Source organism: Bos indicus x Bos taurus, chromosome 3 (assembly GCF_003369695.1).
Source record: "Bos indicus x Bos taurus breed Angus x Brahman F1 hybrid chromosome 3, Bos_hybrid_MaternalHap_v2.0, whole genome shotgun sequence".
NCBI lineage: Eukaryota > Metazoa > Chordata > Mammalia > Artiodactyla > Bovidae > Bos > Bos indicus x Bos taurus.
In genome coordinates, this window is record NC_040078.1 from 89,326,599 (window position 1) to 89,347,094 (window position 20,496).

The window sequence follows — 20,496 nt, forward strand, 5'->3', positions numbered from 1 at the left end:
TCTAAAGGGCCAGAGAGTAAATATTTCAGGCTTTGCAAGGCTGCAGCATCTCTGTAGCAACCACAGAGCTCTGCCATCATAGGCTGACAGCAGTGATGAACAATGAACAGATATGTGGGCATGGCTGCATTGCAATGAAACGGGATTGCAAAACCAGATGCCACGTCCTGTGTGCAGGCTGTGGTCTGCTGACCCTTGCCATGCACTGCAGTGTCCAGCCTTCCTAAAGCATCGCTTTTACTCTTTCTAGAGTGCCTTTTCTTCAGTTTAAACAGCATCAACTGCCCCCTCTCACCTTCTGAGATAGCCCATCCTTTGTCTATGGAGTGTGTTTTTCCCATGGCTTCTCTTACCTTCCAAGATGGCCCACACTCTGCCTGTGCAGTGTATAGCTCCCTGAATAAACAGTTTTTCTCTTTAAAAGAGGCTTTCCTGGTGGCTCAGATGGTAAAGAATCTGCCTGCAATGCAGGAGACTTGGGTTCAATCCCTGGGTCAGGAAGTTTCCCTTCTCCCCTGGAGAACGGAATGGCTACCCACTCCAGTATTGTGCCTGGAGAATTCCATGGACAGAGGAGCCTGGCGGGCTATATACAGTCCACGGAGTTTCAGTGAGTCAGGCACCACTGAGTAACACTTCCTCTCTTTAACAAAAGAAGCATCAACCAATACGTTGCCTTTGGCGGTTAGCACACCCCGTCTCCCCTTGGAATGCAGCACAGGCACCCACTGCTGCCTGCCGTGTCTGCTGCTGCTTCTCTTCCTTCTCCTTGCTTATTTGCCACTGTAAGGAAGTGAGCAAAGAGCAAGCTCTTCCAAGCTGAAAAGGACATCAGAATATTTCTGAAAAAATGAAGTCTTGTCAAAGGGGCCGTCTTCCCTCAGGTCTCCTCAAGGAATCATGAGTGATGACCCCTGGCCAGAACATTGGATGATATTTGCAAAGTTCATCTTCTCGTTCCAGATTCCTAACTTTAAAGGTCTGCTTTTCCCTTGTTGGTGTTTCATTTAGAAAAGCAAATTCCTGCACGCACGCTCTGACCTTGAAGTAGCGCATTACAAGCTGAAAACCAGAAACCTTATGCTGCATCACGAATTCCTTCAGCGAGTCAAGCAGCTGCCCTTGGAATACAGCTATGGGGAGTACAGAGATCTCTTCCGTGATTTTGGAACCCACTACATCACAGAGGCTGTGCTTGGGGGCATTTATGAATACACACTCATCATGAACAAAGAGGCGATGGACAGAGGAGGTACACCGCCCGAGGACCATGTCTTTACTGATGGGGTGCATGGAACTATGAGTTAACAGGGAGAGAGGCTTCTATTCCTTGTTGGGGGAGGGGTTATAAGTTATGCTCCCAGTTTTCCTTCTCCCTCCCTTGTTTTCCTTTCACAGTTTCATTTGCAGATTCCTCATCCTTTGTTGCGGAGAAGGCAATGGCACCCCACTCCAGTACTCTTGCCTGGAAAATCCCATGGACGGAGGGGCCTGGTGGGCTGCAGTCCATGGGGTCACTAAGAGTCAGACACGACTGAGCGACTTTACTTTCACTTTTCACTTTCATGCATTGGAGAAGGAAATGGCAACCCACTCCAGTGTTCTTGCCTAGAGAATCCCAGGGATGGGGGAGCCTGGTGGGCTGCCGTCTCTGGGGTCGCACAGAGTCGGACACAACTGAAGTGACTTAGCAGCAGCAGCAGCAGCAGTAGCATCCTTTGTTGATGTGTTGATGGTGGTTCTCCTCTGCCAGCCCTCTCTCTGGGCAGTCCTGTTTTCTACATAACTCCCTCTAGACAATAACATCTAATCTCCTGGCTCTAAATGCTTTATACGTGCACATGTATATGTCTATCCTGGATCTCTTCTGTGTACTGAAGAGCTCATGTAGAAATGCCTCTTTGAGATCTCCATTTGAATGTCTGCTGACCATCAAAAACTTAACATGCCCCCAAAGAGAACTTTCCCATGTTTCTTCTGTAGTCATCTGCATTGCAGAATGATTCCACCTTTCAGTCAGCTTTGAGGTGATACCAGAGCTGCGGGTTCCTAAACCACACTTTGAGCAGAAATGTCTTAGATTATCAGAGCTTCCAAACTAATATTCAACTCCCATTTTCCTTCCACAGGCCATTCTCCATACAGATATTACAGGTCTTTCTAGTTGTAATCAAAGTCAAGTCTAAGATATGATTTCTTCCTCCCAATTCCGTACTCTTTCCTGCAATATGGCATTTATCAGGTTAAGGGACCTGCCCCAGGTCACCCAGGTTACAGTGGCAGAGCCGGGTTTCGGTAATAGGTCCAGTGAACTTGCAAGAGGACAGAAGGCATATAAGGTAAATTAAGGTCAGTGTGGCCTCCCTCAGTCTTGCCAAGATTAAGGGTACTGTACTCCATACCAGAGGTTTCAAAAGTACTTGTCATAATTCCTCTGATTGCTTTCTACAGAAAGGTTCCATGATCAAATTGTGGAAACATAATAGATCCCACTTGAGAGTTTCACAGGCATACTGAAATCAAGTGACCTCTCCATCACTTTTGATACCACATTTATCACACTGACTCAACTGCAGAAGCCTGGTTTCTTGTCATTGTTGCTCTTAAAGAAATATAAGAGATATCATCATGGGATTCATGTTTCAGGGAACATGCTTTGGGGAAAACTGATCCACATCAATATTTCCAGCAATCCCAGGTGTTAAAGCTATTCTCCTCTCCTTTCCCTGACCTCAAATGCTATAGAAAGGTGCTCATATGTCATATGGAAGACTTCAGCAAGCCCAGGATGGGAAGATGCCCTGGGGAGAATTGGAGAGGAATAGATGGGAAATGGTCCAGAAATGAAGACGAAATAAGGGAAATTGGTTCTTCTCTTTTCCAGGGACTGTACCAGACATTTCATAAACATTATCTCAACTGACCAAGTAACTGTTCGTACAACATCAAAGAGTAGAGAAGGGAGGACAGCTCACAGCAGCCTCTATTCACTGGATCAATACCTAGAGACTTGATAAGAAGCCATATTTTTAGAAAGTGACTCCGAGCTCTTCCTGTCTTTGGAGAGCAGCAAAAACCCTCTGAGTATCTGAAGAAGCTGAAAGGGGAAGTTGATGCTGATCTCAAATGGGGTCTCTGGCCTGGTGCCAGGAGCTGCCTGCTGCATTTCTTGTCCCTAGTCTGGCCACCCGTTAATTTACACCTGAGTCCCTGTGGGCCTCCAGGAAGGGTTTGGCGTCAGGGATCGACTACAGGAAAAGGCCCAGGACAAATTGCCATTTTAGGTCATAAACCTTTTTTCTTGCTTCCTTCAGATTACTCTCTTAAGAACATCCACGACTGTGCTAAACATGATTTTAAAATCGGCGCCGCCATAACATCGGTCTACTTGAAGCTGGGTGTGTCGGAGGCCAAGTGCAGTGACATTCTCAATGAGATAAAAGGTGAGTGGCAAGGGCGTGTGACTTCTCTGCTTATCATCCTTCCTTCTCCAGCAGCCCAGACCCATCACTCTTTAAGCTAAAGATTGCATATTCCAAGACATTTCAATTAAAATACTAATTCATTCAATAAAAACCTACCTAGCTCCTACTATTGTATTGGTATGCAGAAATGAATAAGATGGTCTTCCTGTCTTCATGATATTCACATGAGTAGGCAAACAATTAAAAAATCAAGGACCGGGCAGTGATAAGCACCAAACTTGGTCTGGCTTCCAGGAACAGGCAACTTGAGGAGTAAGGTATCAAGGTTGCTTTTAGGGAGGAAGAAAAAAAAAATCTAACAATGAAAATTTGCTCTGGGGGCCGGAAGTGGGCCTGGCTAGAGGTAGGATGGTCTAGGATGGAGAGGTAGGAGCCAGGTGGAGGCCGTGGGGGATACAACTGAGGCAGCTAGTCCTTACCTGAAGCAATGGGCAAGAAGGAAACTAGAAAAGCAGGCAATGCCACAAGTCATGTAGCAGAGTTCACATGGCGGGTGAGACTAGGAGTGAGTGCTAGAGCCAGTCTGGGAGCAGAGATCTCGAAGGCCACACAGGGGAGCTGGGAATCAACACCGAAAGTAGAGTAGGAGAGGGAGGGATCAGCAGGGCTCTAGTCCCGACCTCTCCTGCACCCTGAGCTACTCTCCTTCATCTGCTCTACAGACTAAGCTTGTCCTTATTTCTGTGATCATATGTGAATGAAGAGTTCCACAGCCAAAGCAAAACAAAATTAAACAACAACAAAATGAACTGCTGGTCTAGAAGAGTTTCTTGTGACTGATGTGCAGTGGATACTGTTGTTTGTTTATTTTGGTGGGGCTGTGTTGGAACATGCATCCTACATAGGGAGGTAGGCAGAAGACATACATGCTCTTCAAAGAAAACTTGTAAAGTCACTCCCGTCCAAGTTACTGAATAGAGCATTACCCAGTATCCCAGGACCCTTATCAGTTACAACTCCTCCCTCCCTTTGGAGATAACACCATCCTGAAGTCTCTGTTAAACACATCCTTCCTTTCATGATAGTTTTACCACCTACATGTATTGCTAACCTCTATGACTTAGAGTTGGGCTTCCCTGGTAACTCAGTGGTAAAGAATTTGCTTGCCAATGCAGGAGATGCGAGTTCAATCCCTGGGTTGGGAAGATACCCTGGAGAAGGAAATGGCAACCCACTCCTGAATTCTTGCCTAGGAAATCCCATGGGCAGAGGAGCCTGGAGGGCTACAATCCATGGGGTTGCAAAAATGTTGGACAGGACTTAGCAACTAAATAAAAACAATGACTTAGAGTTGCTTGTTTTTGAACTTTATATGGATGAAATATAATCTTTCAGTTCTGGTTTTTTTATTTTTGTTTTTCTTTGATATCATGTTTTTGTGTAAAACTATGGTTACTTCTTTTTCACTGCTGCATAGTATTTTATTGTATGAATATATCAGTTTCATATATCATATGAAAATATATGCAGTTTGTTCTTTCTGTTGTTAAATTTGGATTCTTTCCTGTGCCAAGCCATTATATTCAGAGCTGCTGTGAACATTCTTACACAGTCTTCTGACACACATGTGCAAGGATTCTCTAGGGAATGTACCCAGGAGTGAAATTGTTGGGTTGTAGAGTATGTACTTATTCTACACCAGGTAATACTGAAATTTTTCTGAAATGGCGGTCTCAGTTTACAGTCTGACCAGTAGTATACAAGACTCCGTTTGTGTGATGCTCAAGTGCTGCAAGCTCAGAGTAGAATAGTCACTTTATACCAGTTTCTTTGGCTTTGGGCACAAGAAAAATTAGAATAGGAATGACTTACTGATATGATTGAGGGCTTCCTGGGAAACTGCTTGAGAAGTCAAAATAATAACAGTAGACATTGAAAGAAATAAAAACAGTAGACATTATTTTCCCACTTTTGTTGTCCGAGACAAAGAAGTGGTATAGCTCAGAGGCTGGGCGTGGTACGGGGAGTGAATTCTTTCCCTTAGTGCCTAAGATTTCATATCTGCAGAGGAAGGATTATATACTTCCTATTTCATACTGAAGAATAAGTGAGTTAGTACATGTATAATGTTAGATTAGTGGATGGCCCATAAATGATGAATAATCTTTGTCTATTTACTTATGATCTTCCCTATGTATGTATGTATATATCCGTCTTTCAGCTATTTTCCGTAGACTCACTTAACGACTATCGCTTACAGATGCTAAAAATAAATATCCCTTTCTTGTCCTGTCTCCAGCTTGTGTCGACTGAGTGCAGTACCCTTTGCCCTTGCACTGTGACTCCCTTGCTGGCAGGGATGCGTATTGTCCCACTTACATCTCCAGGGTGACCTCCCTGAACATAGTCACCAGGTTGTCAGGTGGGTTGCAGCAAATTTCAAGGTGTGAAAATGGATCCCCTGACATGCCAGGGCTCCGTATCCATTCCAGACAGAAACAAGAAAGACAGCATGGTGAAAGACTTGGTGGTCCTTGTACGAGGAGGAGCGAGTGAGTATGTCACTGCCCTGGCATACAAAGAGCTGCCAACAGCGGACCTGATGCAAGAATGGGGAGATGCAGTGCAGTACAATCCGGACATCATCAAAGTTAAGGTACACGCACCCACCCCACCCATCCTTTCCTCTATTCAGAAAACAGCTTCTGAAGGGTTTCCCTGAGCCAGGGTATAGAATACAGAGCTCAGTAAGACACAAGCCCTAACCTTGAGATAGATACCTTATAGTAGAAAATGTATCCAGAGTGAACTGATTGTAATACGCTGCACAACACCAGCTACAGACCCCTCACTCCCTCTCACTTGGGCTCCCAAGTTGCTCAAGTAAGTTAACCATCAGCTTCTAATTCCAGGCTTCTTAAATCAATATTGTTTGCAGTTTACTGGGGAATCCCTCACTTAGTTCTTTGTTCATTTAAACATTCATTCCTGCGACCAACAAGTCATTGCTAAGTTTCTGTGATGTGATGGGAACTGAGGCACTGGAGGAGAACAGAGGAGGGTGCGAGGATGAAAAATGTAGTCTGTGCTGAACAGTAAGATCCATGGATGCATTACTGTTTTACAGGACAGCATAATACATAATGGTAATCACCAATATGTTTTGGGCACCTACCATGTTCATGATACTCTGCCAAGGACTTTGGGAATGTTATTTCATCTAATTCTTAATAGCCTGCAAATTTAGTATGCTTATCTCCATTTTATGGCTGATAAAAAATCAAGGTCACAGAGGTTTCATCCGTCTGTGACTGCTCAAAAGTCCAGACCTGAAAAGTTGACCTCTTCCCTCCCCTCCAAATTTTCCTGTGGGTTTGGTAAATAGAAAATAATGATCCCAACCACCTGTCACCCAAACAATGGCAGTTTTACAACCTTAAACTAAAAAGACGTTAGCTAGAGGCAGTGCTGTCATACACATCAGCAGGGTTGGTCCTTGCCTGTGGGTACTTCAGCACGGTGTCCATGTCACATCTTACACTGCCCTCTTCTTGCCATTGTCTGTACAATTATTGATGGTCCAGCATTCACCCTCTGGAGATTTACTCTTACAGCCAAGGAGAGGAGTTAAGGGACTGGAGCTCTGATGAGAGGCTGTGCAGTTCCTGAACTTGGCAGTTTTCCAGTGTCTTTGTTTATATGTCAATTGCATGGTTGCTGCAGAACAAGAAGGCTGCCATTCAAATCCTCTCCTCTGCCACGTATTCAGTAGTTACACTTAGGGTTTAGTCGCTGGCAGGCATCGAGAAAGGTAAAGTGAGCCATAGCTTGCAGGCGGCTCTAGAGAAATCTGGGATGAGCTAATGACGTGGTGACATTGGTTGGTATCACAAACAAGCATGGGAGAGAAGAGAGTTCATGGAAAAATATACCCCTGGTCTTTACTTTTTACTGATATCTTACCTGAATTTTGTTTTAAACTTAAAATTAATGGATTGCTCTGGTTACCTATCCATTTAGATTGGAAGTGCCGTCATGGGCATTGGGAATGTCAAGTATCCAGCAGCATGGGATATGATAAAGGGATGTGTGTTTTGTGTGTTTGTGAGAAAGAGAGAGAGCACATGTTAGCATGCTAAGCATCTCAGACCTGCCACCATCCTCAGAGATGTGGTACTTCACTGATGGCACAGAGGCTTCAAACAGCATGTATGTGATGCCCTGGAAAGTATCCTATCTACTATGAGTATAGTGCTGTGAAGAGTTGTGGGGACTGAAAGGGGAGAGATTAGAAAATCAGAGATGTTTCCAGTAGTGGCGGAGGTGAATTTGTTGAAAGCTTTTGTGCATTTCTCCTATATATCCCTAACTTGAGTTGGAAACATCTATTGTAGTCACAGATTCTTTCTGGCAAGAGAAAACTGTTTATGACTTCGTATTATCTTAAAATAATTCTCTGCACAATCAGTTTACCAGGTAGTTGGAGCAGCAAGTGCTTTCCAAGAGAGTAGAGACCACTCGATAAGGAATTCCTAGACATGGAGTATTGGCCAAGGCTCATGTACATAAACCAGTCTTAAAGATTAATATCTGGAAACACAGTTCCTATAGGAGCCAGGTAGGCAGGAAAGAAGACCAGAGAAGAGCCCATTCACATTGTTTACTGGTGAACATTAGATATAGAGACATGGTGCTTTGTTCAAAGAAGAGGTAGCGAAATCACTGGACATATATAAAGAGGACTTTGAACACAAAAGATTGAGATTATATCCAAGATAAAATAGACAAGCATACATCTAAACATAGAAGCAAATTTTACAATATATTTTCTTTGTGATTATAAGAAAATAAAGAATTTATGAACTAAAAAATAGAAGCCGAGATGTTTAGTCACTAATCAGATGAAAAGGGAAATGGCTGAATGTAGGAAGCCAAAAGCACAATAGTAGAATCAAAACCTACACTGGAAACTATAAAGAACAGAATTGACACTGCAGAAAATTGAGTCAGTGATGTGGAAGGTGCTGTAAAAATGTTCCTATAATGCAGAAGCAAAAGACAAAGAGATTAAAACAATGATATAAAAGAAATATGATGGACACAGAGTACAGCAGTGGAAATCTAAAACCCAGAGCATTCTTCCTGAGAAAGATACAGGAGTGAATGTGAAGATGCATTAATCAAGCACATAATAAGGGAAACTTCCCTGAGCTGATAATGCAAAATGAACAGCTCATTGAAAAGCAGGCAAAAGTACTGAAGATAAAACAATACTGAAACACAGCGTGGTGAAATTTTTTACTTTGAGGAACAAATAGATCCTACAGAAATAGAAGTCGTACTGATCTTAGAATTATTCGCAGTGCTAAATGCCTAAAGATTGTAGAGTGACAACCATGAAGGAAAAAGCTTGTGTCCCAGTGAAATGGTCTTTAAAGGATGAAAAAATTCCCCAAGACATTCGAAGGAGCCTGGCAATAGAGGGTGTCCAAATAATTATGAACTTCAGACAAATAAGGAATATTTTTTTTTAGGATAAGCATCTTTCAAATATTTCATGCGACATATTTGGTGGCTCGAATGGTAAAGAATCTGCCTTCAGTGCAGGAGACCTGGGTTCGATCCCTGGATTGGGAAGATCCCCTGGAGAAAGAAATGGTGACCCACTCCAGTGTTCTTGCTTGGGAAATCCCATGGACAGAGGAGCCTGGCGGGCTGCAGTCCATGGCAAAGAGTCAGACATGACTAAGTGACTAACACTTTTTCACTTCATACTAAAATTTCATTTGTTACTTATCTGAAATTCAAATTTAACTCAGAATACTATATTTGATTGTCAACTTTAGTCACAAAGTCTGTCATCTATGTACATATCCATTGTGGTTTGGGTGGCAAGGTTGTGGTCTGGGGTTCAGGCTGATGGAGACTCCATGGTACAGAACATGGCATGACCAAGTGTAGAAGGGAAAATACAGTGCTGAATGGTTCAAATGAGGCATCAGGAGAGCCTCGGTTATGCCACCGTGAAACAGCCCCAAATTTCAACAACTTAGGCCAGCAAAAGTTTGTTGCTCAGTCACATTCATGTCCAAAGTATACTGGTAAAGAGGCTTTACTGAATATCACTGTGGGATCTGGGCAGTGGAGGTTTTATCTTGTCATGTGCCCCCAATATCATCACAGCTGCTGCTGCTGCTGCTAAGTCGCTTCAGTTGTGTCCAACTCTGTGCGACCGCATAGAGGGCAGCCCACCAGGCTCCCCCGTCCCTGGGATTCTCCAGGCAAGAACACTGGAGTGGGTCACCATTTCCTTCTCCAATGCATGAAAGTGAAAAGTGAAAGTGAAGTTGCTCAGTCGTGTCCGACCCTCAGTGACCCCATGGACTACAGCCTTCCAGGCTCTTCTGTCTATGGGATTTTCCAGGCAAGAGTACTGGAGTGGGGTGCCATTGCCTTCTCTGCAATCTCTTCTCTGCCATTGCCATCACAGCAATGGTAAGGGAATGGGAAAATTCACCACACTCTCCTGCCAAAGCTTCAACCTGGAAGGGATGCTCCCTCTGCTTACCTCTCACAGCTCAGAAAAAGTCACGTTGCAAACCTACCCTTAAGGATGGTTCAGGGAAAAGCAATACTGCCAAGTGCCCAGAAGGAAAAGAAGCTGATACATTTGGTAAACAGTGATAATGACCATTACACTTTACTGAAGCAATTTATTCAAAGATTCTCTAAAAGCAGGTTACTCTGATTAACAGAAGGTTTAAAATGTAGATGCTGTGGTAGCAAGAATCAGTAAGATATTTCGGACTTAGACTGTCAGATCTCACTTGAAATAATAAATTCTGAATTTCAAATAAGGAAACCCACAAATATTATTAAGTGGAAGGTAACACAACAACAAAATAATTTGCCACATGTGAAATCTTTCATGTGTAAGGAATGATACTGTTTATAAGAAAAATATCTCAAAAAAATAGAAAACTCTCAGAAGAACTCAGATGATAAATAAGCAAAATTTTAACTTCTCAGCAATAAAAATGAAAATTAAAGTAACAATACAAAGTATCTTTTGCCTATCAGATTAATGATGATTAAAAATCTTTAATACTCAACCTTATTGGGAGCAATGGGATGGAAACTTTTATATTATGAAATAGGACTATAAAATGGTACATCCCTTTAGGAAAAGAATTTAACTATATATCCAAGACATTAACAATGTTTACAGTGTTTGATCCAATAACCCTAAATGCAAAAATTGTCTGTAGAAATCATTTTAAAAATTGGTAAAGATGTATCTATAAAGACCCGCCTGATTTTATGCTGCTGTAGTCTCACTTTATCTGAAGTTTTGCTTTCTGAGGTTCAGTTACTCATGGTCAACCATGATCTGAAAATATTAAATGGAAAACTCTAGAAAGAAGCAATTTTTCAGTTTTTCATTGCAAGCCATTCTGACTAGTGGGATGAAATCTTGCACTGTCCCACTGCATCCCCACCTGGGATCCCTAGCCATCAGCACCATCTGCTCCTGACATCCAACCCCTGACATGATCATGGTTCAGTAACCCAGGACCACCGAAGCAGGTGAACTTTCTGATGACACATAAACAGTAGCCTGACACTATGTCGTAATGCCTCCGTCATTCACTCACTTCACCTGATCACGTTAGCACGTTATGATCTCATGTCATCACAAGTACAAGAAGGGCAATAGAGTACAATCAGATATTTTGAGAGACAGAGAGCACGTTCACATGACTTTTATTACAGTGTATTGTTATAATTGTTCTACTTTTAGTCCCCATTGTTAATCTCTCATCATGCTTAGTTCATAAATTAAATTAATCGTAGTATATGGGTATAGGAAAAGACATAGTATATGTTGAGTTTGGTGCTCTTCCTGGTTTTGGGCAATCATCAAGGGTCTTGGAATGTATCCTGACTGATAAGGGAGGACAACCATATTTGTAGTAGCAAAGGAAACATAAAAGTGGAAGCCACCTAAAGATTCAATAACAGTGTATAGTTGAATACATTGTAGTCCACCAGGACAACAGGATACCCTGTAGTCATGAAAATCATTTTATCAAGGATTATTGAATAGCATAGGAAAATGTTCATAATATGACATTAAGTGAAAAAAGTGGAATGTAAACATGTGCTTTTCTTATGCCATCAATTTGGTATAAGTATCTGTCCATCTACCCTTCCAAAAATATATTCTGAAAGGGCACAAATCACAATGGTAACAGTTCCTATCTGCTGCTGCTTACCGAGTGTTACTCTGGTAAATTTCTTTAAGTTTTCTGTGCCTCAGCTTTGCCATCTATAAAACGGGAATACAGAAGTTTACCTGACTCCTAAGATTGTTGTGAAGATTAAGTTAGATCACATATGTTTTTAGTTCAGCAGCTAATGAATGCGGGCTATGGCAATAATCAAGAATGCCAATCACCAGGGTCCATCATAGACACCTGCAGGGAGTTTTATAGACCGTGCCTGCCTGGCGTGCTGCAGTTAAGGGGGTGCAAAGGGCTGGACATAACTTAGCGACTGAACAACCACCACCGTCTCTGTGCAGCAATGTAATCAATCAATCAAGTTTTCACTACTGCAGGTGTGCTAAGAAACCAATGATCAATGTGAGTAGTTAGGATTGGGTGTCTGGGGGAGAGATGTAGAAGGAAGGAGGAGGAAGGGAGGAAGGAAGACGAGGACAAAAGAGAGAAAGACAGGAAAAAGGAACCAGCAAACCAAAAAAAAAGACAAGTGAGCCGCATTAAGTTAAGAAGGAAACTGTGGAGGGAATCTTAGGAATTGCTGCCAAGTTGCAAGGCAGACTGTCCTGGAGAACCCTGGGGTAGAGGTTGGAAAGGAGAATAATCACCATTTTTATCACCAGTTTTCATGAACTAGTAGGAGAAGCACAGATTTGGGATTAGAGTCCTGGCACCCCTATTCAATGAGTTCTTCAACTTAACCTCACCTGAAATGGCGCTGGTAATTGCTCCCGTGCGAGGATGAAGGAGGATCATAGCACAGCCCCTGGCACACGGTGCCACTGACTTTATCTCCTGAAGCAGATCTCAGAACTAGTAGGAAAATGCCTGGTAGGTTAAAAGCAGGTTAAAGGCAGCCTTTCGAGGTGCTCTGGCAGGGAGAGCAGGCTGTTGGAGGAGCTCATTGTGGGTGTACAGCAACCCCCTATGTACCCCCACCTACCTACCATGTGTGGCCAGAAGCTGGACCATTCTGCAAACAGCCTCTGGATCAATTCATTGACCACAAAACGGTGAGACAATGGGACCACCAAGGGGCCTTGCTTTGCCCACTGGAGTGAAGGTCAGCATCAGATGCATTAAGAAATGGAAGCAATTTTCTTCCCACTGGAGGCTTCTATTAGGCATGATTGCCTGTGTTTAGACAGACCCTAAACTCTCCAGGGCCGGATTAGCACAGGATCACAAACAAAATCTGGCGAGGAACCTGACCCTGGAGCTGAAACTCTGAGCCAAGAGGCTCTGAACATGTTTAACTACCTCTTTGGACTTTGCCTCTGTCTTTTCCAAGGCCACAAACACCCCCACATCCATCTGTGGCCTCCTGCTCTCAGACACTGCCATGCCCACTGAGAGCATCTTTCTCTCTGCTTGCCACACCCTGGCCTCCATGCCAGCTGCTGTTACCCTAATGAGGCCTCCCCTTCCCTTTTCATTCTTCTACCCAGTCTTATTAGCCACTCTCATTAAGCTTGGGGCTGAACCCTCGAGACACAGCTGAGCAGTATATAGGTCTGATCTTCAGGAGCTTACAGTCTATTTAGAGATGAAGGAAAAGGGACTTCAGCCCAAAACATTGACCACAAGGGAGAAAAGAGGTAGAATTTGTATTGGATGAGTAGTGTAGACAGTATGCTGAGCATTTCATAGTAGGAAGGTGTTCTGGAAGCTTTACAGCTCAGGGGAAGTTTCCCTAATTGTGGCTCTTACATGACATGAAGGATTTTCACAGGTTTGGGGTGGGAGGTATTGCTGAAACAGGGCTCCTATAATACTTCCAAAGAGCAGCTTGCAAATCACCTCCCCTCTCCCACCAAAGAGAGATTAACAAACTCCTCCTCTCTACCCTGGTTACTGTCCTGCAATTGGAGAAGGAAATGGCAACCCACTCTAATATTCTTGCCTGGAAAATCCCATGGACGGAGGAGCCTGGCTGGCTACAGTCCATGAGGTTGCAAAGAGTCGGACATGATTGAGTGACTTCATTTTCCTCTCTACCCATTACAAGTTACCACTGTTACCTGTAACCACTGTTCTGTAAGTATCCATTAGTACAACTGTCTGTATCTCTAGATTCTGAGTTCTGGGGGAGTGAAGTGGGGATTTTATCTTATTCCTTACTATGCTTCTTGCCTGGCACTTGGAAGGTATTCAGCAAGTGTTTGTTGACCTGAACTTGAATGGGCTTGTTTGTGGCTATTGGGTGGGATGGGAAAGAGAAAGGATGGGGTGTCCATCTGTGTGCTGTACTGTCCATCCAGTTCCATATGAATCCACTGTGATCTGCATGCACCAAACCTGCCCATTCCTATGGAGCCTTACTTTGGGCTTTTGTTACTATATGACCAATGTATTCTGTTGAAATCAACGCCTTTGTTCCTTTCCCAGGTAATGCCTCTGTATGAACTGGTGACAGCCACAGACTTTGCCTATTCCAGCACAGTGAAGCAGAACATGAAGAAGGCCCTGGAGGAGTTCCAGAAGGAAGTCGACTCCTGCCAGTGTGCTCCCTGCCAGGGGAACGGAGTCCCTGTTCTGAAAGGTACCGTTTCCAGTGTCGTTTGTGGAAGCTACCACCTGGATGGGCTGGTTCTGGGGCCAGATCATGTTGTCAATCCACACAGCCTCCAGAGGTGTGTTTCTAGGTCAAGGTTTGATGTGTATCTCCAGGGCAATTTCTAGGTCTTTCCCCGGTCCTCTGTCTCAAGCTCCAGGGACTGTCATAAAGCTCCCTTCTTTGTCTCAGAGGAAAAAAAGATGAGCCCCTGGCCATTTGGAGCCTTTTAAAGCTGAGCTTCTCCACCCTGGTTGGGCATTTGAACCAGTGGGGATCTTTAGAACTACTGATGCTAGAGCCCCAAATGTGATCATCACATGAAACTCTAGGGAAGAGACCCTCATCAGGATGGCTAAACCCTCCCCTCTTCTGGTAGTTCTAATTTGTGGCTGGGGTGTGACTCACCATTGCTGAAGCCCCCACCTTCCTGGAGCACAGTGAGGTGGGGTTGGACTAACGAGGCGCCTGTACTCAGGTGGCACTAATGGCAAGGTGCACGATGCTCCTGTCAAGGTGCGTGTGAGAATCACCCAGGGAGCTTTGCACAGACACAAAGCCCTGGGCCTCAGCCCGAAACAGTGGAAGCCAGTCACTGGGACTGGCCTTTTAAAAAGCCTACCAGATAATTCGGTGTACAGTGAGAGTTGGGCAGCTGTTACACAGCTGAATTCACTAGCAGACGGAATCCATGATTTTGCCAAGCTTTTAGACTAGCAGGAGAGCTAGACTTGACCCAAAGGTTGCATTGAAATGTACCAGTGTTAGGACCAGGTAGTCAGAATGCAGGGAGCTAGAAGAGGCTGCTTGGGCTGTCAGGATACCTAGGTTATAGCCACAAGGGAAAGCATTAAACTGAAGGCAGGGACGAGATGAGACGCTATCGCCTGTAACAGGGAATGGGAAGGGATTCCTGGTCAGACAAAAGGCCCTCCCTGGGCCGAGCAAGGGAAACCCCTCCTGCATATCCTGACCAATACATGGTGAGACAATTGGAGGATGGGGAGGTGGCAGCATGGATGGGCCACGAGAACTTCATTGCTAACTTGAGGGTCACATCCGGGGTCACCGCAGTGGACAGAGCAAACATGAGCAGGGCTGGAGCCTGGGGTCATCTGCTCTTGTTTTGATGGGCTGAGGAAGGGTCCCGTCCAGCATAATGCTGAAACAGGGTGCCAAGAGCACCTGGGTACGCCAGATCCCAGCCTAGGGAGCCAACCGGCAGAACTCATGTGGATAGAGTGAGCTCAACAGAGGGGACACGAGAGGAGATCTGTTCTCGGGGAGAAAGATCCCACCTGCTCAGCTGAGACGGATGGATATGTATCTTGCTTCTCAGAGGGGATGGAGATGAGCAAAGCAGGCATAAGCGACAGCCTAAGGATGGAGAGTTCTCCTTCAGGAACAGGACCTGTAAGAGAGGGTCAGTTCAGCAGGAAGTGGGATCCATTCACCTGCTCCAGATTTTGATCTAGGGTTGCTGAAATCCTCCTTGCCTTGTGTGTAGTTTGGACCTAGAGACTGGGACTCCCTGGAGGCTCTACTTTGGAGGTGAGGGAGCAAAGGAAGCCAGAGGCTGAAAGGGCCTTACCTGTAAAGGACAGTCCTGTAAAAAGAGTTCACGTGGTTGATGTGAGAGAAGCTCCAGGGTGACATGTGACAGATTAACATAAAGAATAATTTCTAAAATGTCAGAACCGGCCAAAGGGAACATAAATGTGAAAAGTGAAAGAAAGTGAAAGTCGCTCAGTCGTGTCCCACTCTTTGCAACCCCATGGACTATACAGTCCATACGATTCTCCAGGCCAGAATACTGGAGTGGGTAGCCTTTCCCTTCTCCAGGGGATCTTCCCAACCCAGGGATTGAACCGAGGTCTCCTGCATTGCAGGTGGATTCTTTACCAGCTGAGCCACCAGGGAAGCCCAAGGTAGCATGAGACGTCCAAGAGTAGTGAGTTCTTCATCACTCGAGGTGTTCAAGCAGAGACAAGGAAATTACTTGATGTGAAATTGAGCACCAGTGACCACTGGCCCCAATGACCTCAGTAATGTATCTTCTGACCCCCAAAATCCATAAGTTTAGGTCAAAGGTCAGCTAATGGGTAATTTTTCTCAGTAGCTCTACATCATTTTCTGTGGTGGAATAAACACCCTTTCATGAGCAAAGGACCTTCAAGAAAGGAGTGGGTATTCTTGGCACTGAACCTTCTTATTTCAAACCATTCAGTTAAACGTTTGTCCTATTTTAACCTAATGGAAAAGCTGTGAAGTGGAGGGAGGGTTGAACTCCAGGAGCTCTGTGTTTCACATGGTGTGATTCATGTTTTCTTTGCCTTGTCTTCTCAGGAACACGCTGTGAGTGCATCTGTCCCGCTGGATTCCAAGGCTCGGCCTGTGAGGTCACACACCGGAAAAGTAAGGAGTCTGTGAGGGTGGGTTGGGAAAGGAAAGTCTAGGGAAGTCCAGAAAATAATTCAAAAGAGTAAGAGCAAAGTCAGGGCATGGACTAGGGAACTGGACACTATGAACTTGTGATCCATCTTTTTTTTTTAAGCTTTATTTGTTTATTGTTTTGGCTGCGCCAGGTCTTCACTGATGTGAGTGCAAGCTTTCTCTAGTTGCAAGGAGCTGGGCTTATTCTTCATTGCAGTGTGCGGGCTTCTCATTGTGATAGCTTCTTTTCTTGTGGAGCTTGGGCTCTCGCAAAGAGTGGGCTTCAGTAGTTGCAACATTCAGGCTCAGTAGTTGCGGTGCCTGGGCTCTAGAACTCGGGCTCAGTAGTCGTGGCGCCTGGGCTTAGTGGCCTTGCTGCATGGGGGATCTTACTGGACCGACCAAGGCTTGAATCCATGTCCCTTGCATTGGCAGGTGGATTCTTAATCACTGGACCCCCAGGGAAGCCCTTGAGATCCATCTTGACTCCTGACTTAATATTTTCACAACTGAGAGTACTCCATGTTACAAGACTGCTAATGTATGGCAGCCACAAGTCATCTCTTCAAATCATTCTGGAATGTTTATCTTTTTTTTTTTTAATGTAGTGAACTCCTTGGAGAAGGCAATGGCACCCCACTCCAGTACTCTTGCCTGGAAAATCCCATGGACGGAGGAGCCTGGTCCATGGGGTCTCGAAGGGTTGGATATGACTGATCGACTTCCCTTTCACTTTTCACTTTCCTGCATTGGAGAAGGAAATGGCAACCCACTCCAGTGTTCTTGCCTGGAGAATCCCAGGGATGGGGGAGCCTGGTGGGCTGCCGTCTATGGGATCACAGAGTCAGACATGACTGAAGTGACTTAGCAAAGTGAACTCCTATTCAGCCCTCAAAATCCAACATAGATACCCTTTCTTCTGTAAAAATTATTCTAACCCAAGTAGAATTAATTTCTACTGTGGGATCCCACAGGACTTCGAACATGTGTTTATTATAGCTCTTAGCACATTCTATTTTGGGTTGTGTGTATCTCCCTCCCTGTCTGTGAGTAGGGATCATGTCCTGTTTATACCTCTGAGTCCTCAGGTTCCCACACAGTTACTGCTGTTTAATTAACAACTGAAAGACTGGATTACCATTTTTTTAGCCAGTTTATTATCTAAGAATTCTTCACACCGCCTATCTCCCACCCCCACCTGTTTCTTTTCCTTTCTGTGCATTTTTGGTGATACCATTAAAAAAGGAAATGGCATATCCAATAAAAACACCAAACATATATTAAATTCTCCACTAGGAAGATCTCCTGGAAGAGGAAATGGCAGTGCAGTCTAGTATTCTTGCCTAGTCCACAGAGTCGCTAAGAGTCAGATATGACAACAACTGAGCGTGCGCGCACGCACGCGCACACACACACACACACACACACACACACACACACAGACCATTTGGTAGCCGACAACTTGGTGAGGGCTTTGACTCAGCATGGATTCAAATTCCATCTCATCGTTTAATAGCAAATTACTTGACCTCTTTGTGCCTTGATTTCCTCATTTTTAAAATGGAGATGATGATATTAACACATCATTGACCAGAGATGTATTGGGTTGACCACAAAGTTCTTTCACATGTTTCTATAAGAACATATGGAACAATCTGAACAAAGTTTTTGGTCAACCCAATATTAATGCTTCCCTGATGGCTCAGTGGTAAAGAATCTGCCTGCAGTGCAGGAGACACAAGAGACATGGGTTTGAGCCCTGGGTCAGGAAGCTCCCCTGAAGGAGGAAATGGCAACCTACTCCAGTATTCTTGCCTGGATAATCCCTTAGACAGAGGAGCCTGGTAGGCTACAGTCCATCGGGTCAGATATGACTGAACGACTGAGCACACATGCATGTACACATATGCAATATTAATGTCACATGTGTTAGTTTCTGCAAAAATCCCCTGGTCAATAATGTGTTAACTATCTCAAAGAGTTGTCTTGAGTCTCTCTTGAGACATAAAAAGCACTTGGAAGGATGCCTAACCCATCAGAAGAGCAAAATAAATATTTGTTCTGGAGCAAAATATATAGTTAATTTTTATTTCACGTATATTAAATCCTTTCATCCTCTCAATAACCTCATGAAGTAGATACTGCCAATACCCCCATTTTATAGATGAAGAATCTGAGGTTCAGTGGGCACCTAATTAACTTGCCCACATAGTATATATAGGGACCCAGTTTCAGGTCCAGTGAGCTTGTCTCTGTTGCCTTTGATCTTGGTGCCTGCTCTGCCCTCCTCCCCAGTAAAGGGATCAGGGGTTTCTTCACCCCCTCTCCTGCTATATCTCAACCAGACCCCTGACAGTGATCTGTCCAGTAAGAGTATAATGACAAAAATCACAGGATTTCCACTGGTTGGAGGAGACCTTAGAAATCTCCTTCTCCTGGTATCTCATGTTACCAATGGTGAGGCTCAGGGATATTAAATAATATGCCCAGAACTACACTGCAAGTTAGAGGCTCAGCCATGTGCATATCCATCATGGTGAATGTAATTGACTATTTTCCAGTCTCATCAACAACCAGAAATCCTAAAGGGAAAGGCAAATGTCAGGGAGGAGTGAGCACGGTGTTATCACTTCATTGAAAGCACTCAACGACCACTGTGGATAACAGAGCTCCCGTTGGATACGCTGAGAAGAAGTTAACTATCTGGCATTGTATACCTTGGAAGTGTCTAAGCTAGAAACCATTTATTCCACTAATATGGACTCAGGGATTCCTATGTGCCAGTTTAGGTGCTGGAGTTCATTCAGTGGTGGGAAAATCAGATATAATTCCTCTCACCATGGAGATTGCTCTTTAGAAAGACCAACATCATTTGAATCGTCTGTTTCTACTGTAAGTGCTACAAAATGCTCTGAGAGCTTAAAATATGAAATATTGATGAGGAGTTAGGAATCAGGAAAGGTTTCCCTGCAGAAATAACACTTAAACTGAGATCTGAAGGATGAATAGGATTGACCAGAGGAACAGAGGGTATTTGGGGCCAGGAGAGCAGCATGTGCAAAGGCCCTGTGGTTAAAAGGAGCATAGTGAGTCAGTGGCCTGAAAGAAGGATAGTGGACTGGAGTGGGGAGATCAGAGATTCAGATTCCCAGTGCCCTAGGGTTTATACACCTCACCCCTCCTGTAGGGCACTAGTGTATAATAAAGGCTAATTAACATTCATTGGCCTTCTTTCTTATAGATGTCCCCATCGATGGGAAGTGGAATTGCTGGTCAAACTGGTCTCCGTGTTCTGGAGGACATAAAACAAGACAAAGGCAGTGCACCAATCCACCTCCTGGAAATGGGGGCAACCCCTGCTCGGGTCCTGCTTCAGAAACACTTAACTGTTAAGGAAGGAAAAGCATTTAGCAGGTGATGCTCCTGTGGGTTCAACGCAGCATAAGTGCTGAGCCCTTAGAAATCAAGTCAGCTCAGCCCCACACCTGCTCCCATTTGGAGCTGGCCCATGGGTGGAGGGCTGTGCCATTCAGAATGTTTAAAATAAAGATATTATTTGTCAAGTGCATATCAATTTGAACAAATAGTAAGTTAAACAGTAATTAGGGTCTCCTGAAAGGCTTAACCATCCTGATAATCTTCACTTTGCTCATCTCAGCAATTTTATCTTACTCACATTTACTACCAGCTGGGATTGTGTTGGAAGTTGTCTACGTGAAAGTCCCACTATCCACCTGTGACCTGCAGTAGGTTCCCAATGATGGATCCTTGAATAGATATTAAACTGCTCCTGTCCTAAGGA

At 44.3% G+C, this 20,496-nt stretch overlaps 1 protein-coding gene across 1 annotated transcript in view; it reads left to right on the plus strand.

Annotated features, from left to right (window-relative positions):
* C8B (complement C8 beta chain) overlaps positions 1-20,496 on the plus strand; it is a 43,869-nt gene extending 23,373 nt beyond the window's left edge. The window contains exons 7-12 of the mRNA XM_027537121.1: positions 1,012-1,252; positions 3,315-3,443; positions 5,918-6,081; positions 14,096-14,249; positions 16,608-16,676; positions 19,936-20,496. Of these exons, the coding sequence (XP_027392922.1) occupies positions 1,012-1,252; positions 3,315-3,443; positions 5,918-6,081; positions 14,096-14,249; positions 16,608-16,676; positions 19,936-20,087 (909 nt within the window). The 3' untranslated portion in view covers positions 20,088-20,496. The remainder of the gene's footprint in view (positions 1-1,011; positions 1,253-3,314; positions 3,444-5,917; positions 6,082-14,095; positions 14,250-16,607; positions 16,677-19,935) is intronic.